Source organism: Leucopleurus acutus (genome assembly GCF_964270905.1).
Source record: "Leucopleurus acutus genome assembly, chromosome: 7".
Lineage (NCBI taxonomy): Eukaryota > Metazoa > Chordata > Mammalia > Artiodactyla > Delphinidae > Leucopleurus > Leucopleurus acutus.
This window is the reverse complement of record NC_139150.1, coordinates 114,524,918-114,546,294: the sequence shown is the minus strand read 5'-3', so window position 1 is coordinate 114,546,294 and position 21,377 is coordinate 114,524,918. Positions and strand designations below refer to the sequence as shown.

General features: G+C 38.6%; 1 protein-coding gene across 1 annotated transcript in view; it reads left to right on the top strand.

The window, feature by feature from the left end:
• The window catches only part of ANXA10 (annexin A10), a gene marked incomplete at both ends in the record, with an annotated part of 39,637 nt that extends 19,048 nt beyond the window's left edge, over positions 1–20,589 (top strand). Inside the window, 9 exons of the mRNA XM_082842373.1 lie at positions 4,217–4,330; positions 5,954–6,044; positions 7,286–7,365; positions 14,163–14,216; positions 14,304–14,397; positions 15,258–15,353; positions 15,867–15,925; positions 18,437–18,559; positions 20,521–20,589. Of these exons, the coding sequence (XP_082698499.1) occupies positions 4,217–4,330; positions 5,954–6,044; positions 7,286–7,365; positions 14,163–14,216; positions 14,304–14,397; positions 15,258–15,353; positions 15,867–15,925; positions 18,437–18,559; positions 20,521–20,589 (780 nt within the window). The remainder of the gene's footprint in view (positions 1–4,216; positions 4,331–5,953; positions 6,045–7,285; positions 7,366–14,162; positions 14,217–14,303; positions 14,398–15,257; positions 15,354–15,866; positions 15,926–18,436; positions 18,560–20,520) is intronic.
• Between the last annotated feature and the right edge of the window lie 788 nt (positions 20,590–21,377).

Genomic DNA, 21,377 nt, shown 5'->3' with positions numbered 1-21,377 from the left:
TATCAAGTGACTTCACCTGGGTCTAGAGATTAAGAGTGTGGGTTAATTGTGAATCCAGTTTTTCAAAATAAATAAAAGGAAATTTCGACTGAGTTTCAAACTCTCCTTGAGTTTATTCTGGTAATTTGTGTCTGTCAAGGAATCGAACCATTTCAACTAAATTTTAAAATATAGTGGTGTATCTTTGAATTATGGTTTTCTGCAGATATATGCTGAGGAATTGGTTTGCTGGGTCATACGGTAACTCTATTTTTGTTTTTTAAGGAACCTCCATACTGTTCTCCATAGTGGCTGCACCAGTTTACATTCCCACTGACACTGTAGGAGGGTTCCCTTTTCTCCACATCCTCTCCAGCAAGTCAACCTTAGCTTCTGCTTGGCTGTTTCTGTGATGCAGCCACAGGCAGCTTCTAGGGATGCACCAGCAAGGCAATAAACATAACCTATAGGTGGTGAGCAGCCTCTCCAGCAGTTATTATTTGTAGACTTTTTGATGATGGCATAATTCAAAAGGATACATGCACCCCAATGTTCACTGCAGCACTATTTACAATAGCCAAAACATGGAAGTAACCTAAATGTCCATCGACAGATGAATGGATAAAGAAGATGTGGTACATATATACAATGGAATATTACTCAGCCATGAAAATGAATGAAATAATGCCATTTGCAGTGACATGGATGGACCTAGAAATAATTACACTAAGTGAAGTAAAACAGAAAGACAAATATCATATGATATCACTTATATGTGGAATCTAAAATATGACACAAATGAACGTATTTACAAAACAGAAACAGACTGACAGCACAGAGAATAGACTTGTGATTGCCAAGTTTGGAGAGGGCAGGATAAATTAGTAGTATGGGATTAACAGACACACACTACTATATATAGAATAGATAAACAACAAGGACCTACTGTATAGCAGAGGGAACGCTACTCAATATTTTGTAATAACCTATAAGGGAAAAGAATTTGGAAAAAATTAAAATATATATATATGTATAACTGAATCACTTTGCTCTACACTTGAAACTAACACAACATTGTAAATCAGCTATATTTCACTTACATATATAGTGTTATAAATATGTTCATAAATTCTTTTTTCCTTTAATGTCTGTAGTATTTGTATATGTCACTCTTACTTTGCCAATATTTTTGTATTTTTTTTCGTCAGTCTAATTCGAATTTTATTAACATTACTCATCTTTTCAGAAAATTACATTTTGATTTCATTCACAGTTTCTAGTATTTATTAATTTGCAGTTTCATTGATTGCTGATCTTATTCTTATTTCCTTCCTTCTTATCCTGGACTTAATTTACTCTTCCTTTTTCTAGATTTTTTGAGGTGGAAGATTAGGTCACTGACTGTATGTTTCTCTTCTAACATAAATATTTAAAGCTAAAAGTGTATTTTCAATTACTATCTTCACCACATCTCACAAATTTTGACATGTTGCATTTTCACCTTCATTAAATTAAAAGTATTTTCTAACTCCCTTGTGATATATTCTTTGAGATTTGGATCATACAAAAGTGCATTTTAAAATTTCCAAACATTTGGGATTCTCCAGCTATATTTTTATTGTTAGTTTGAAGTTAATTTTGTTGTAGTGGGAGAATAAACACCTGTGAGAGGCACATTATGAGCCATATTGAAGGAAACATCTCAACCACATGCTGTTCCAACTATGCAAGGTCCTCACTGTTGGGAACGATGTCAACAGATGTGTAGAGAGAGGGAGATTTTGAGGAATTAGCTCACGTGATTACAGAGGCCTGCAAGCCCAAATACACACAGCAGGCCAGCAGAGACTATGGTAGGCTAGAGCCTCAGAGAGGGTAGCCGCTCAGTTCCAAAGGCCGTCTGCTGGTAGAATTCTTGAAGGAAAATCAATTTTTTCTTATAAAGTCTTCAACTGACTGAACGAGACCCACCCACATTGTGGAGAGTAATCTGCTTTACTCAAAGTCCACTGATGTGAATGTTAATCATCTAAAAAATACCTTCACAGGATGTGGTCCATATATACAATGGAATACTGCTCAGCCATAAAAAAAGAATGAAATCATGCCATTTGCAGCAACATGATATGATAGAGATTGTCATACTAAGTGAAGTAAGTCAGAAAGAGAAAGACAGACACCATATGATATCATTTATATGTGGAATCTAAAATACAACACAAATGACATTATCTATTAAACAGAAACAGACTCACAGACATAGAGAACAGACTTGTGGTTGCCAAGGGGGAGGGGGGTGGGGGAGGCATGGGCTGGCAGTTTGGGGTTAGCAGATGCAAACTATTATATATATGATGGATAAACAACAAGGTCCTACTGTAGAGCACAGGGAACTATATTCAATATCCTGGGATAAACCATAATGGAAAAAAATAGGAAAAAAGAATGCATATACATGTATAACTGAGTCACTTTGCTGTACTGCAGTAACAAACACAACATTGTAAATCAGCTATACTTCAATTTAAAAAAATTTTTTTTTAAATACCTTCACAGAAACATCTAGAAGAACGTTTGACCAAACATCCGGGTGCTGTGGCCCATCCAAGCTGACATAAAATCAACCATCACAAATGGCACCTGAACTCCTACCTCCATGCCACTTGTCCTTCCTTGTGTAACTGTGTCTTGTGTCCTCTGATCCTGTAAGGCCATTCTGATATCTTATCTGAATTCTTAGAACTCTCTTGAACTACTGCTTTAGGATCTTATAAAGTGAAAAATGAAGATCAGAGCCTTCGAAAGCATTAGCTCACATTTTTACTTACGCTACGTCTGGGTTTATGGGCTGTTGGTCCTCTTGAAAACAGAGACCCTGTGTTATTTTTCTCCAGCTCCTACCACCATGTCTGGGAAAGAGTAGAAATAAACACTCATTGAATACACTGCCATCTTTCCTTCAAAAAAGATGTATTGAGCTCATGGAAGCATGAGAACAAAGCCTTCACGAGCTCAGATGTTCACGTCAGCTTTATTCATTGCTATCACCTGTCTCCTAATAGCACCGTCAGGACTATTTGGTAAAGGGATTAGAAACAGTCGATGGTGAACGAGGGAATTGACTAGACTACCAGCTCCATGAGGAAGGGATCTTATAAGTCTTATATCTATCTACTCCAAGCACCTGCCACAACTCCCAGACACCTATTAACTGCTCATTAAACAAATTGCACTGACCTGGGCGCAAATTCAATAGATTCTCTCTGTTACCAATTACCACCTTGTGGATGATGCTTTTATTTGTTAAAAAAGAAAACCCACAGTATAGGAAACATGCTTCCAGATTATACTAAATAAAATGAAAATTATGACTATTTCGTTTTTATTGTAACAAAGCTTATTTATTATGCCTTATTGAATTATATTATTGAACCAAGTCAGAACTAAAATATTGTGTATTTCAACATAAAACTGAATATACACTAAACATTTTAGCAAGAAATGGTAAATTTTAAGTATCTTTCAGATATCTTTGTAACCCTACAAAAAATAAATTGAACATATATGTTTTTAAACAATCCATTCTACATGAGTAAAAGGAAAGTCACATTAAAACGATCAATTTCATGCTCTTGTACCTGTATTTCAAGGCCAAAAATCCAGCACACTTATTTTTCCTTTTAAGCATTTAATTTTCAATATTTTCACTAAGTATATTCATGTGACTATTTGAAGAAAGTTCTAAGACTACTTAATTCACTTATACAAGCTTTTTGGCAATAGTATAACCAGAAACTCTTTGCTAAAAGACATTGCTATAATGATAAAATAAAATGCATATATTCTTTAAGGACTTTCTTTCATTAATTCCACACAAGAAAACTAAGCACTCCCAAGTAACATGCTTTCAGGTTTCAAATTTTATTTATTTTCATAATGAGATGAGAAGAGGGGTCGGGTTGGGATTAGGGAAGGAGTATCCCTCTGTGTTTACGTGACTAGAATATCCATACAGATGATGTTTCATACAGAGATGTCATCGCATCAGTCATTTTCAAACCCTCAAGTCCACGATATCGTGTAATCCACGTACACACGTGTGAACTAAAACCAGACTAGTTATTATGTGAAGTGACGTGGAAAAGGAAATCGTGCTAGAAGACTTTCTGCCATTATCCCATTTCTCTCATAAAATTGGTAAGCGATATAATGAAGGTATTTGTTTTTCCCTCCACAGGACCTGGTTAGTGACCTGAAGGAGAAGCTTTCCAATCACTTCAAGGAAGTCATGGTGGGCCTCATGTACCCACCGCCCTCCTACGATGCCCACGAGCTCTGGCACGCCATGAAGGTAGAAATCGGATGAGAAAATATTTCCATAGTGCGGGACCTGCCCTATGATGCTGCTGTGTGTGATCAGGGAGGGGAGGGAACTTCTGCACAAAGAAGAAACAAAAGAAATGCTGGAGGGGGGGTGTCAGGAAAGGGGGGACCTCCAGAGCCCAGCGGCGGGATCAGTGGATTCTCCTGTTGTGCAAACTCAGACCCACCAACGCCGCTCTGTGCAATCTGCCAAAAGGAAAGCTTCCAGGGCTGTTTGGATTTGTCTCTCCCAAGTGTATCTTCATACATTAAGAGGAAATATTATAATTCATGTGAATCTCTTTACACTGTGGTATAAATTGGGCTCATAAAGTAATGAGTCAGCAGTAATGCTGAGTCAGAGACAAAATATAGATGACATCTTTATTTTTGTGACCCTAAAATAATCCTTTACAAAAACTATTGCTCAAATGTAGCAAAATGTTACTTCTGAAGGATTAGAGCAATTCTTTCTTACAGGAAAGAAATTAACTACAGATTTGTTAGAGGGTTGTTGGCTAGGGATGGAGGCCAAAAGGCTTTTCACATCTTTCCAAATGCTGATATGAAACACCTGCAGAGCTGCTGCAATCATTCCAATACAATGCCTGCCAATGACCTGATTACCCTGGTGTGGGAACAATGTGTGACTCGAAAAGGGAAATGGAAAAAATATTAAGGAATCTGGATCTTGGCCATCATATTTGTAGATCAGAATAAGCCTTATTTAAAATATGAATTTCAACTAATTTTTTTTTACAATTCCATATGTGGAATTTACTCAATTAAAATTCAGTGAGTAGATATGATTTTTGTTTTTACTATTTAAAAAAAAATTTATTGGAGTATAGTTGATTTAAACTGTTGTGTTAGTTTCAGGTGTACAGCAAAGTGACTCAGTTATACGTGTGCATACATCCACTCCACTTTTGTTTGTTTTTTTAGATTCGTTTCCCATATAGCCTATTACAGAGTATTGAGTGTTGCATAATGTCAATCCCTACCTCTTGCAAAATGATGTGAAGTAAGTCCTATGTTACTGTTTAGATGACACTGTTACATTGTATCGATGTCTCATAGGATGGAAAGGATTTCTGAAGCTTTCTGAAAAGATGTGTTGTCTTTAAAATCACCATCAGAGAAGAGTTTATGCCTATGGCTGAAAGAGACTACAGAAAGTAGCCAGTCCAAATGTTTAGGCAAACGGTGCAGAAGTCCACATCCTGGGAGAGGCAGGGAGACGTCTCTAAAACATCTGTGCAAAATTAGAGACCCAGGATCAAATTCGAGCTTGCCCAAGAATTGATATTCTAGCAGGAAAAAAATCAGTGTCATGAGCATTGTTTAAACATCTTTTCCCACATTATTTAGAAATGCCCATGCTGTTTTACTCTATGAAGGAACAGAGTTTCAGATAATATTATCTTCTTGGGACCAAAGAGCTAGTAAGTAGCAGAGGCAGACTGAACTGGGCCTGTCTTTAACCCAAACATACTTCCTTGCCCTCTGCCACCTCTCAGAACACCAGGGAGGCTGTATCCCTTTACTGCACAGAGTGCACTGTTATTTCCAGCACAGATGCCTTTATATTTCTCTCACTCTGTCCTTCTAGGGAGCAGGCACTGACGAGAATTGCCTCATTGATATATTAGCTTCAAGAACAAACGGAGAAATTTTCCAGATGCGAGAAGCCTACTATTTGCGTAAGGAAATACACATTTGTACATATGTTTTACACTCATATAAACTTTATATTTTGCAAATAACATGTAAAATATTCCAGTTTATGTATTTTAAAGAATTTTCTAAGACACTCATGTGTGAAATACCACTCACTCAAGACTCATTAATTCCTTAGGTAGAATCGATGATTAGCGTACTAAAAATGAAACAATTCCCTAGACAATCAAGTTAAGCTGACTTTCCAGGAAAATAATTACTAGTTTCTATGAGGTGGGTGTTTACATTAGGGCAGCAAGTACTTGGCACAGTGGCTCAGGGAGCATCGTATCTCTTACCTAGTAGGGACCAGGGATAAAGACAGAACAAAGCAAAGTGCGATGATCGCTCAGCAAATTCTACAAATATGGGCAACTACTTCAATTTACATAAACCTCATAATCACTGCAATCCACCTCAGAATCAGGTTTTTACGCATTTTAAAAGTAGAAAGGTTAACTCTTTTCATTTTTAAAAAGGCTTAATGCCTTAAGTTCCATTGCGTCGTGTATTATGTGACATTGAACTGTCAAGAAAATGTTACAGACAATCAGCTCTATCGCATTCAAACAAAAACAAGACTTTCCCAAGGGGAGTGAAGTAAGACCCTTCCCTGAAAATATTAAGACAGGACAAAGACTTGGGGAGAGCTGGGCTGGGCAGTGTGCTAAGGAAAGAGAAGGCAGAATTCTGAATTTTAAAGATTGCAGAATGCGGGCTTCCCTGGTGGCGCAGTGGTTGAGAGTCCGCCTGCCGATGCAGGGGACATGGGTTCGTGCCCTGGTCCGGGAAGATCCCACATGCCGCAGAGCGGCTGGGCCCGTGAGCCATGGCCACTGAGCCTGCGCGTCCAGAGCCTGTGCTCTGCAACGGGAGAGGCCACAACAGTGAGAGGCCCGTGTACCGCAAAAAAAAAAACAAAAAAAAAAGATTGCAGAATGCAAAATGATTCTCAATGTTGTTTCTCAGTTTTGAAATAGACATAGTACTTTTTTTTTTAAGAAAACCAACCTGGGCCTATGTTACCATTGCTGTCAAATTACTTGGGTGGACTGTTTATTGGCTTCATGTGAGTAGAATGTGGTAAAAGACTAAGAAATGTCAGCAGATTAGATGTCTCCTCACTTTCCGCTCATACGGGGGAAGTAGCGCTGACCTAGGCAAGCACAGCGATACGTGGTTCTATCATAAACCAACCCTCCAACATGGGCGTTCTCGTACCCAGAATACAGCCGCGACCTGCAGGAGGACATTTACTCAGAGACCTCGGGACACTTCAGAGATACGCTGGTGAACTTGGTCCAGGTATGAAACTCCAAAATTCACACCATTTTGCACTATTTAAAAAAACAGGTATGTTTCGTTTTCAAAAAATAGGACAGAAAATTCCAGTTTACCCCAGTTTAACAGTGAATTCTGTACAATAACAACTACTGAATGCCAGCTAAATTCAAGGCACTATGATAGAAACTTGGGTTGGATATAGAAACAAACAAATATGAATAAGACACCATCTCTGCTCTCAAAACAATCTGCTGTAAGTAAAATGATTATAATTATCAATAAATGCATAAATAATTATATATTACAAGGGTGTTAACAGATTTAAAATACTACGGTTACAATTAGAATGAGAACATCGCCTAAGGCCCCAGGGACCCAGGACCGCACCAATAGGTGAATAGCTAGAATCACCAAATGAGAGTACAATACACATAGGGATCCAGGAGCCTCACGCATGACTTTAAATGAGGAGAATCTGGATTACTGAAAATAAAAACTAGTTTTCCCTTCTTACCATCTCTTTATTTCTGTAATTCCATCTTCTCCTTCAGCTTGTGTTGACCAAATCAATCAGACACACACTCAGTGCCTGATGAAGTGATGCAGGAAACGGGAGAGGATTCAGCAGGAAACAAGGGGCTTGGATTTAGGCAAGAAAAGCTATTTCGGTTCCTCTGTGTTATCACTCAGATTGTTGGCTAGCCATCTTCTAGCAGGGAGAGCAGTGGATGGAACTCGATGTTCCAGGGCAGGTTACAGAACTTACAGAATGAAAGAAAACAAGGGAACATCAGTTCAGGAAAAAAATACAGAAAATCTCCCAACCACTCCAGAAAACAGACCCACAGCCATATGCTAATTTTTCTTTCTGAAATTGCAGGTTCCAACTTTTACCTAGAGAGAGTTCTTTTTTTTTTAATTCTACGAAGTTTTTTTTACAAAATGAACAACTTTATTTCTCAAGTTAAAGTATTGTATTACTTTACACAAGAAAGATAAAAATTAAGAATTCTTTCTACCCTGTCTAGAACTACTCTATATACAGAAAATAGTTAAAATGACTATTGATAATGATTTTTTTTCCTTTAAAATATCAATGGCAGTGTGCAAATAAGTGACTACTTCATTTTCCTTCTTTTTTGATTGGGCAATTTTGCTATCTTCCTCCTTCTGGGTGGATTAACACATCCAATAAAACACAGGAGGTGTGGTTTCTTTAATGTGTGTTTATTGTGATTAAAAACTTTATACTGTACTTCACAATAGTCTCTATAATTTAAGAATGAATAAATATATCAGCCAGATTAGAACACAAACTAACAATTCCATTCATTGCCAGGCAACAAGGATTTAAAATTTTTTTGTCTCTTTTTTTTGAGCCCAAGTTATTGTCAGTTCTGAATTAGGAATAAAGAAATCCAAAAGGAAAGATTCCAGAGGAAGCAAGTATTAGCTGCCCCAGACGGAGGAGAGATTGGTGACTAGGGCTGGTTGGATTTCTTCAAAATTGTTCAACTGAAAAAAATGGCATAGTACTGAGCAAATCTATTGACCTTTCAACTAAAGTAAAAATTCTATTTGTAAAAACAAAATCAAGAATTTGCTTTCTTGTTTAATTTGGTTTGCTGTGGTTTAATCTGCATGTGCATGGCATGGCTGCATAGTTCATAAAACTGCCTGTATCAATTCCTCAAGTCCTATTCTGAAGATTCTAATCTCTGGGATGAGAACATCAATAGAGAATAGATATCGTCCAACTTGAGACTTCTGTGTAAGGTGTTGTAGAAATACGCTTACTTAAATTTGTGACAGAAGTTGCGTCATTATAGGAAAAAAGGTTTTAATAATCATTATTAATATTAAAAATAATCTCACTTGGCAACGTCAGTTGAATATTTTCTAACTTTTCAACGTTGTAAGATTAATTAAAACATTCTCTCAATTTAGAAGGGTCTTCATCTTTTGGTTTTCTAGGACTGATGCTCCGTAATGTAAATTAAAACAACAGTTTCCAGTCAGAAATTCGTGTTGGCATTAGTACTGCCCCTAATAAAACCAAAAGCCCTATTATAAATCCATGAGTTGCATCTTAATAGCAAACACGTTTTTATTTTCTTAGTATCCGAAAAGAAATTTATGTCAATTTATTAAAGAAATATATAAGCTTTCTAGGAAGACAAAAAATATATTTCATTAGGACTATGTTGCATTCCACTAGGCCTATATCACAGTCCAGCCTCTCCTTCCAAATTTGGCTTCTTTTCTCTCCCATCCATGGTTGATCCCCAGCACATCCCATAATAACAAGAATCTGTTTTGTAAATAAGATCATTTGTATCATGTTTTAGATACTACATATAAGCGCTATATGGTATTTGTCTTTCTCTGTCTGACTTCCTTCACTCAGTAGGATCATCTCTAGGTCCATCCATGTTGCTGCAAATGGCATTATTTCATTCTTTTTTATGGCTGAGGAGTATTCCATTGTATATATGGACCACATCTTTATCCATTCATCTGCTGATGGACATTTAGGTTGCTTCCATGTCCTGGCTATTGTAAACAGTGCTGCTATGAACATAGGGGTGCAGGTATCTTTTCAATATGTGTATGTGTATAACTGAATCACTTTGCTATACACCTGAAACTAACCCAACACTGTAAATCAACTATACTTCAATAATTGGTTTTTTAAAAAGGCAAAAAAATATAACAAGGTACCTGCTGGTCTCCATCTCAGAGTCAGCTCCCCAGGGGAGCCGAGTGGCTGCACCGCGTCCCTGGGAACTCAGATGGGCTCCGTGGCTGGCCTGACGTTTCACGTCTGCTGAGTGAGAGACTAACATGAAAACAGCCCCAAGACACCATACCTCCACCTCTACTGTTAAATGTGATTGCTCCCACCTCCAACCCCATCTACTTGTACTCCAGTTCTATTTCCATCTGGTAAAATTCCAATGATCAAGTATTCAAATAACCTCTCAGAATCTCTGCACCTCATCAAAGGTTATGCTACAAACCCCCTAAAAGTAACTGACAGCCAAGAATCAGGATCGCAGTGTGTTTTTATAAAGCAAAGCTCTTATATTTCAGGGAAAAACACACAGTTCTGAAAACTAAACTTGAGAGAAAATAAATCACAAGGGGAAAAAAATCAGCAAACGATATTTTCCCTTGATGTAATAGAGCTATCTATCTTAGGCACAATTGCAGGTCCTTTTTCCTGAAGTTAAACAATAATGCTTTATTTTTGATAGAGTATAAATGTGACGATGTGTATTTGTATGTATAATATTATTTGTATAGACACACATATTTTAAAATAATACACAATTTATTTTATCACTGGGTTTCACCTAATTTGGATTATGACTTTACAGGATAAAGTATTACTTCTTAAGTTCAATTTCTAGAGTTGGAACTTAAGTGTGTGTGTGTGTTTAACCTTGAAATAGCTCTTCAGAGCAGTAAAATTGTCCTTTCAACATAGAATATAAAAATTGATGGTGAAGCAAGACCTAGATTTTATAAGAAGCCAAGGGGAATTAATGAGGTTTACTTAAATATTATGTATTTGTAAGGTTTCATAGTATATTCCCCTTAAAATGTAAAACACAATTTACGAGTATAAGATAATACATATTTCAAAGAAAGCACTTCACTCATAATTGAAAATGGAAGTGAAAAACTTATATTTCAAGATCAGGAGTCCCATGTAATGCTTAGTAAAATGTATAATTTCTCATAGATGTTTAAATATTTTGAAGTCTGACTTCTACATTAATGGCTCTTCATTTTGGACCTCCTGGTTTAGGCTTTGGATCAGTAAATTTCCAAGAGTGAAAATGATGTAACATTAACTAGAGAATTGAAGAAGTCCATCACTTCTGACCACTGTCTGTGGTGTACACCATTTCAGAGACTCTGTCTAGACATCTTACAAAAAGAGGTGATGAGTTCCAGCCAAATAACTGGCACTGTCACATGACCAAGTTCTTTCTACCCTCTAGTTGGGATCCTTATTCTCTCTGCCCCTATCTCTCTCTCTAGATAGATGTTTGATAGATGGTAGATGATAGATACATACATACATATATACATAGAGAGATGATAGACACATAGATAGATAGATAGAGCTATAGATAGGTAGACAGGTAGACAGATGACGGATAGATAATAGATAGATAGATACTCTGTGTAAAACAACCAGGTACATATCTATGTATCTTTTGCTCTTGGCTCTAAGTCAGCTGTGTGTCCTTGGGTTTATCTCTTTGCTTTCTTGAGATTCCAGATATTTACCCTGTAAATTAAAGGAAGTGAACCCATTCTGCTCCATTCCCTCCCAGTACCCATATTCTAAAATTCTTCAGCAATTAAAATCACTTCCTCCTCCCTCCCTCTGCAGCTTCACTTCCAGAATCAAGGGAAACACCGCCCATGCCTTTCATCTTTTTGACATCATGAACATTCAGATACACCTCATTTTTGTGAATTAACAGAGATTGAGGGAATTGGAAGCTTTAAGGTATTCATGAAACGTGAAGTGTTTAAATTACTGTCATATTTTCTGGGAAAAAAAAGAGCTTTTAATCTATAAAGAATTTTCCAACAGGGCTATTTCTAATAAGAAAACCACTCAACCAGAACACGTTCTTCTTGAAAACTAATGCCAATCACTGAACTGGCTCACAGCACTTCCTGTGCTTTTATTAAACCAGATTTACAGGAGATCTAATTATCTGTCAAATAATGAAAAGTTAGTCACTTAGAGATCAATTAATCCATATGTGCAAATCACGCTGCAGATGATAAATGTTTCCACAGACAAAAGAAATGGAAACTGTCCTCATCTTGGCTGCCGGGAGTCTCCGGCGATGCTGCCTCAGACTCATGCCCTGAGGCCTCTGGGGATCATCTGTAGCCACTTTGCTCCAAACACTTCCAGCCAGATTTCAATTCCTTTCATTGCTTCCTTTCACATTTTGATTTTGCCCTTAACCCCAATTCTCATTTATGCCATTTCTCTGGCAATTACATCACCTGCCAGTCTACTGTCTTAGGCTTTTTATACGACAAAATCCACTTGCTGGGAAAAGCTAAATCACACATTAAACTGATACACATTTTTTTAATCTACCAGTCTGCTTAAAGTGCTTTTGGCAATTAACTGCACAAAGAAGTAGACAGATGGGCACCATTTCAAGTTAAATGTCCAAAAATCAAAACTCTCACAAAAATTTCAGAACTGCAGAAATTTCTTAAATATTTCTCACAAACTTTGCATGCGTAGGTGTTTAGTTAGCTACATCGTTTGATTGGAAATCACAAAAAACACTTCAATGATCCAGAAAATCTTCCCGTTCCTACTAACTGGTGTTTAAATTCTGCCATCTAAAAGGTATTTCTTTAACTTCCCTTCCTTCATTTAGTATTGACTCAGTGAATATTTCTCAAAAGCCTACAACGTGCCAAGGACAATTGGGAATTATCCAAAGAGACAAAGACCCCAGTCTTAAGAAGCTTGCATTCTAGTCGGGGGATGCAGACAGCTAAGGAGAAATCTAATAAATTGGTGCATTTCACAGCATGTTAGGCGATGAAGGATACGGCAGGGCAGGGGAGGGGATGGCGGGTAGGTTATGACGTTGCACAGCTTGGTCAGGGCAAATCCCACTGAGAAGACGAGACTTGACCAGTTAAGCTGGTTAACTTATATCGCTTTTTCTGTCTCAGTTTGATCAGAACCAAGGAACCTTCATGATGCTTGGCCTCACCCTTGCTCCCTCTGGAGCCTAAGACTCCCACTAGTGCCCGGGTGTGTTCCCCACAGGGCTCCAGCCAGCGCGGTCTGTCTCACAGCCCTGGCCTGCTGGAAGGGTCTGCCCTGCTGCGGCCATAAACCACTCCACCTGTCAGGCTCCGCTGCCAAGCTCCTCCATCAGGAGCAGATGAGAGATTTGGGGCCCATTCGTGCTGCTTCGGGACTGAGACGAATGCAGGAAGGTGTCCTCAGGGCCTCGGCTGCCCTATCTTGCTCTGTCACCGAGTTCATTTCCAGAGTCCGAAAAGACAACAGGAGCAGAAGACAGTGACCTCTGTGTTCTTCCAGCAAAGTCAAAAAAGAAAAAAAGAGCATTTCCTCCAGATCTGGACCCAAAGGAAAGGAAAGGTTAAATAAACTGTCTCATCACACGTCTCTACCTCTTTCTGCCCTCTGGTCCTCATAACCCTCAGGGACCAGAGGGTCCTGCATTAGTGAGCTCTCCTTCCCTCCTGTTGAAAGGACTTCTCTTAGGGCAGCTTGGCCGTGTCTGTTCTTTCTTCATATGATAAAGAGGCTGGAGAGAAACAAATTTACAAAATACTCTCACTGCACACATTCTGGATTTCATGGTTATTTTACTGTTGCCAATATGAGATGTTACAAGTCAGAGACCGAGCATTAACTCACGCTTTCTCTCTGCCTTTTTCTTCTGACGATGTTAAAATCCCGTCTCTACCAGCCGGCCAGGCGGTGGGTGCTGTTTGAAGGGGTGGGCGGCAGAGATACCGCTCAGGGAATTGGAAAAGCGAAAAACTTGTCAACTCCTTTGAAAGATTACCTCGGCTACAAAGAAAAAATGAAAAGTGCCCACATTTTTAAAAAGACCTGCATTGCATAAAGTACCCAAGAAATGTAGACTAACTCCGACTAATGATAGAACTTTCTTAGGAGTCTCCAGGGTATTTGGTGGCTCAAAGATTTGTGTCCCGGTAACCCTACTAAGTTGTCAATTCAGAGCACTTACAGAGGGAAACCTGTGCTTACTTCACAGGGAACCAGGGAAGAAGGGTACACGGACCCTGCCACGGCTGCCCAGGACGCCATGGTAACGAGCCAGCCCTAGGGCAACCGCGGGACCTTGGGCATGCCAGCCTGGGGCCGCGGTGCTACCTGGCGGCCTGTGATGTTTCAGGTGCTGTGGGAGAGCTGCCAGAAGAGGACAGGGGAGCACAAAACGCTTTTGCAAATGATCCTGTGTAACAAGAGCTACCAGCAGCTATGGCTGGGTAACTGCCCTCTGTTCTTTACAGCTATCCCCCGATTAGAGAATAAAAAGCAAGTAGGTAATTGGGAAAGGGGGGTGTTACATATGAAGAGAGGAAAGCCAGTTATCTCAAAGGTACCTCTTTCGGGTTATGTTTATACAGACGTGCCTCATCTAATAACATTGCTAAGGATGAAGTTCCCCTAGAATTTTATTTTGCCAATAATTGAATCACATAACCTTTCAGTACTAAACTTTTTTAAACCACCCCTATTTCTGATGGAGAACTTACCTATTACCTGTTAGGTGCATCATATGTTGTCTTAAAAAGAATATGGTGAGGGCTTCCCTGGTGGCGCAGTGGTTGAGAGTCCGCCTGCCGATGCTGGGGACACGGGTTCATGCCCCGGTCTGGGAGGATCCCACATGCCGCGGAGCGGCTGGGCCCGTGAGCCATGGCCGCTAAGCCTGTGCGTCCAGAGCCTGTGCTCCACAACGGAAGAGGCCACAGCAGTGAGAGGCCCGCGTACCGCAAAAAAAAAAAAAAAAGAATATGGTGAACACAGTCCGTAATGAACCAAGGCCATTATTACTGAAGTCGTGATTTATGTGAAGCTGCCTTACTGGTCCTACTTTGTTCAACTTTCCCCAAACTGCTGTACCTTCCTGTCTCCCTTATTTTTTAAAATATTTTTGGTTTTTTTCTACGATATATAACACACAAAAGTTGATTAAAAAAATTTAAAAGATGGCCTACTGCAACCCAACACCCACCGCTATACTTTATTTACCTGCACTGTGTATAAGCAATCAAATCCACGTTTGCATTTTAAATTTATAATATTCATAAAATCTCCTTTGAATTATATCGATTTGTTGAAGTTTTCCAGGAATTTCAAACTATTTCTGGGCAAGACATAGTAGATGCCATTAATGAATGTTACGATGGATCCTTTCAAGAGCTGCTAGTTGCAATTGGTGAGTAATAATGTGTTTGGCACAATGAAGGCTGATTAGCTCTGACTGAATTAAAGATGCATGAGCAAGCTCTTGATTGAGTCACTTTCCCCTGAATTTAATTATTTAGACAGAATGTTAACTCTGTAGAGGAAACATGCATCGGCTACTGATACAATGCACTAAACTGGCAAGTTAATAACTTTCATGAACCCGTACCCTTCCTAACAGCTGTCAACTTTCACACTAGGAAACCTTGAATTCTCAGGTAATGGGGATCTCACACCTTTAAATTCATCTTGCACATACTAACTTCCTTTCTCTTGTAAAGAAGGTTATGGTTTTGCCGCTATTCTAAATGTTGACATTTTAATACCATGTACAATGAGGGATCCCACAGAGAACTCACAAAGTATCAGTCTTCCAGGACTGTAACTGGAAAAAAAAAAAAGCATTCTCATTGTTTCCCAAATTTTGAAGAAAACATGTACTGTCACTCCCAAACTTTCTTCTTTTCTCTCTGATTTTTCCTAGTTCTCTGTGTTCGAGACAAACCAGGCTATTTTGCTTACAGATTATACAGTGCAATCCATGTAAGTATGAGCCACGAATTTTTAAAATTTCTCCAGAAATCATGTCTACTTTCTCAAAGGACTAGTTTTACTTCAATTATTTAAATATTGATTCCCATATTTGAATTTGTATGCAAATATATTAATTTCAGAGAAAATATGCTCCAGTGAAGAAATATATTAACACCAAAATGAGACCCATCAAATAAAGATAATGCTCTGCTTTCTGTATCAAACAGAGGTACCTAAGAAGTATTCCTTGGGGCCTCTCCCCCCAGGGAGATGTGCTTTAGCGTTTCTTAGCATCTGGAGAAACTGGTAGGTCCAAATACTTTTACCGCATATGAAGACCACCCCCTCATACTCAGGCAATTACACAACATATGGCATCAATCAGAAAATGTCGAAACATTACAAACTCTCAGAAAGAAATGGCTGCATTCCTGAGCTTTAAAAACACAAAAGGTGAGTGGTCATTTTTAAACATAAAGTATTATTTTAAAAAACACTTAAAATGAGACATCTAGACAACAATAAACTCTAAAGCTATTTTTGTAATTAAGTGAGAATGTTTTTTAGTTTCGGGTGATAGTCAACTGCACATCTTTGGTGCATTCATTTTCAAAGAAACAAACACTTATGTGCATGAGACAATGTGTATCTCATCCACAATGTGCACGAAAATATTGAGAAAATGAAAAGGTCTCATACAAATCACTATACATGTCATAGCCCTGAAAACTCAAAGAAAATCATTAAAAACAATTCAGTGGTACAATAATTTCACGGGAGTGTTTTATCCTCAAAGTAATTGTCATAGACCAGCTTCTTAGAGGTAGCCAGCAAGCTTGGATAATATGTGAATCATCAAGAATATTTTATTTATTTATTTTTATTGATGTGCAAGTATTTTTTATTAGGTACAAGAACCCATGTGTCCTCAGAACACAGGATCAAGATCAGAGCTCTCAGTCCTCTGCTTCTTTTTGATTCTATTTCCAAGAATAAAGGTGGATTTGATTAACTATATTTAAAAGTGTATTGGGCAAGGATGTTGGATGACATCAACCATTTCCTTCTCCAACAAAAAGAGTAAAGCTTCACTTGTGAATGACCTTGGGAAAATAATCACATTACTCCGATTCCAATTATGCCCAAAGTGAGGGCCAATTATCCTAATAATAAAAACTCTACCCTTGCTGTGTGTGTCAATGCAAAAAGGAAGGTATGTGTACTCACGAACAGTTTGCAGGTACAGCAGAGGAGTGTATATTCCAGTAATCAGAGTGTTCATATACAAGGGTCTCCTGCGAATGTCAAGTATTGTTCAAAAGCTGTTTTCACCAGCTCTCACCAAAGAAAATCTCTGTTTTTCTCCTGTGTATTCTAAGTGAATGATACGCAACTTAAATATGGGAAGTTGGTTGGATCATTCATTTTGATCACTTTAAATTATGGAAAAGTTTGTTAGTAGGTCTATACCCAAAACATTCAGACATCAAAAATTAGCTGCTGCTTCCTGGCCACTGGATGTCACCAGTACTCCATTTGAACAGACAAGTTGAAATTGTTTTGTGAAGCGGAATTCGTTCCGGACCTAGTACACAGAAAGGGATGGCTGTGTATTGTTCAGTATTGGAGGTTAAATCAGCAAATATTTTGAGTACCTGGAATTCTTACTTTTACAGTTTTCCACAATAAGCAGACGATAAAATAAAAATATAATTGCCGTCTTAGAAACGCTGACGTTCATCTAACAGAGTTGGGACCCACCTCCCAACCCAGGAAGAATTTTTACCTAGAAGGAGCACATGATCAGATTTGCATCTTAAGATGCAGTGTTCAGGCGACAAAGGAGAGGTTGACCAGGTTTAAAAGGGAGAATTATAGAGTCTCAGATGTAGAAAACCAACTTATGGTCGCCAGGGGGAAAGGGGAGAGGGTTAAATTAGGAGATTGGGACTGACATATACACACTACTATGTATAAAATGGATAACTAATAAGGCCCTACTATATATATAGCTCAGGGGACTCTACTCAACGCTCTGTAATGGGCTATATGGGAAAAGAATTTAAAAAAGAGTGGAGATATATATATATATATATATATATGTACATGTATAACTGAATCACTTCGCTGTACAGCAGAAGCTAACACAACATTGTAAATCAAATACACTCCAATAAAAAATGTTTTTTTAAATAAAAGGGAGGATTATTGCAGAATCAGGTGAAGTGATGAGGGCCAGTATCAAGGCTGTGACCCTGGAAATAGAGATTAGAGGGCATTTAAGAAGCAGAGTAGATGGACCACTTGACTGTGTGTGTACAGTGCGGGGGGCTGGGGGGGGGGCGGGTCACAGAGGGGAGGCAGAGTCTGAGTCGATGCCCGTGGGTGGGGATGCCAGGGCTTGAAGGATACAGGACCAGGAGCCTGCAGCCACAGAAAAGAGGATGAGTCGATTTTAGAGAGACTGACTTTAAGGTGCTATTTCCTTATTGTTTTTCTCCCCTTGGCTGTGTCTTTTAGGACTTTGGTTTCCATAATAAAACCGTGATCAGGATTCTCATTGGCAGAAGTGAAGTAGACCTGATGACCATAAGGAAACGATACAAAGACAGATACGGGAAGTCCCTCTTCCATGACATCAAAGTAAGTCTCCTCCTCGTGACTTGTTTGCAGCCATATTTGATCCTTTTCGAAACTGAAACAAGAGCTGTAATTTAAGTAACCTCACGGTGGAATCTAAAAAGTTAACTATTCTGGCTGGGATCATCTACATGAGTAGGTCAGGCAGCCTTAGTGCACCAACAGGTGAGAAAAATCCCTTCACCTCGGTGACAAAACTTATTCCTCTTTGATGTGTTTTAAGCAAAAGTCATTGGTTTGTCATGCAAACTCTTCATCCCACGAGCATGTGATGAGGCTCTACAAGCTAACTGGCCAAGCATGATTAGCGCCAGCAAGAAAACGTTTCGCCAGAAGAGCCCATTAATGGTGAAGAGCTTTCTGAGATCAGCTCTCCTGTGTTGTCATAGGAGGGGGCAGCCAGTCAGATCCCATCACACGGGTGCAAAATTCTGCACACTGCCATCCCATGAGCCCTTGGAGCTCATGCCTAGAAGCAATGACTCAGAAGTCAACAGGCCGGTGGTTTCTCCATTCTGATACACCTAAGCTTGAGCCTGGATTTTGATCAAACCTAGCAAAGAATTATCAGAGTACGTAGGACCATCTACGTAATTTGGGGCACCCCATGGAAAATGAAAACATTTGACCCCTTGTTCAAAAAAGTATAAAGAACTTCAAGACGGCACCCTCAGAGCATTAACCCAAGCACAGGGCCCTAGAATGTATCTTAATGTATAGTTTGCACATAGCTAAGTCCTGTTACCTTGTCCACGTTGTTTCCATTGAAATTTTCAATTGCATAAAATAGCCTTTTAGTTTATTGAAAGATACGGAAGAAACTTGACAACCCAAGGAGGAAGAGATCCCACAACCCAGAAGACCTTGTAGACCCTCAGGGAGCTGAAGTGGTTTCCAAGAGGAAGGGTTAAGGGAGCATTTAAGAGACATCTTCCTCCTTCATCTTTGATAAAACTCTCCTTACAGCCACCTTCAAAACCTTAAACTTTTAGTAGTGCTAAACATTTCTCATTGAGAAATGCGTGTCATAACTCATTTTCTAAATGAATAAACTAGTTCTAATACCTATACAGCAATTAACGACCTCAAAATCTACTAATATTCACATATGATTATTGCAACTTTACTATGTGCATTTAAGGCAGTGAATTATAATTACACAACTTTGTGTAAGAGAACATGGATGTGAGAGTTGACTTTTAACAAAGATAAGTTTTATAATTCCTTTTATTTATTACTATCTTTTTTTGGAAAACTTTGAAACTACGGAAGCATGATAAAAGGATTAAAATGGCCCTAATTCTCCACCACAGATAACCAATAACAAAATTTTTTGTACATGTTTTCTTTTAAAAACTGTTTTACTACTTAAAGTAATATTTTTATTAAATCATGGATCCCACTGTAAAAGTTCTAAAGTACATAAACTGCCCCACATTATTATTTATTGCTTTTTACTTTTCCCTATTATACATAATATTATGGTGTATATTTTGGAGCATAAATCTTGGGCTCATCAATAATTGATCATTATTTCCTTAGGACAGATTTCTTGAAGTAGAATTTCTGCATTAATGAGTATAAACATTTTTAAGCCGTCTGAGGCATACTGCCCAATCTGCCCTCCAGACTCCACACTGATTTACAACAATAAATGAGGACACCTCTTTCAAGTTGAGGAGAAGATTTGATTCTACTGGAAGTTATTCTTCTTATAAAAACACATTAGGGTTCCATCAACTTTATATAAACTTCGTTCTATTGACTATAACCATGGTATTACTTTTCAGTAACTTCCAGGGAATAGTTCTCAGGGCATATTAAATACTTAGATGAAAAAAATAAATAATTCTTGTGATGCTAACGGCCCATGGTCTTTCATTCTACAGTTCAGAGGAATTATGCTTCTTTTTAGAAATACTATGACATTGTATTTCAAATACATTACATTTTCTTCCTTTCAGCATTTCGCTTCAGGGCATTACGAGAAGGCTCTGCTTGCCATCTGTGCCGGTGATGCTGACGATTACTAAATGAAAAGAAGGATTTGGAGGATGCACTCATCTTCAGAGACACGTCAAAATATAGATTCTGTGATTAATATGCATTGTCAGTAGCATTATTACAAAACTATAGAATCATATTTTCTTTTCTCTCTTTAAAATTATTCCAAGAATAATGATTATCAATAGGTTATTCAAGAAAAACCTATTGACAAAAGTGTATGAGATTGGATTTGCACATATCTAAATCAGGAATTCGTTAGATTGCGTGTAACGGAATAATAAAAGACAGTATTGCATTGACATATGTTATTTAATGTGAGCCATCAATTCCCTACAAGGAGTGGGTCTGCTTATAGCTGTCCCAGCATGCTGTGAGAGATGAGGGAAACGGGGTGCATGGCCATCCCCTTCCCCACTCGAGACTCTGGGCAAACGCAGTAAAGCCAAAGTGAACATCTCAGTCCCCTTTAAACGAAAATAAAGGTAAAAAACAGCAGAATACCGCCAGATATATACTTGTCAAGCTTAGCTGTGTAAGAGACTTAGATGGAAAAATAGGCATGTGTGTGCACACACGTGTGCGTGAGTGCTGTGTATTTGACAGCCACTCAGGTAAAGGCAACCTCTCTAGCTATTGCTGTTCTTGGCGTTAGTGCCTAGCCAGCCACTTGCCCAGGCAACGTCAGCAGAGTCCTTGCTGCTTGTCTGTCTTCACTCCTTAACATCAGCATCAAAGCCTACCTGGGAAGTAACTCTACGATTTGTGCCATTAGTCAAGGCTGTTCCCTTCTGTGTCTGAAGATGTGCTAAATTAG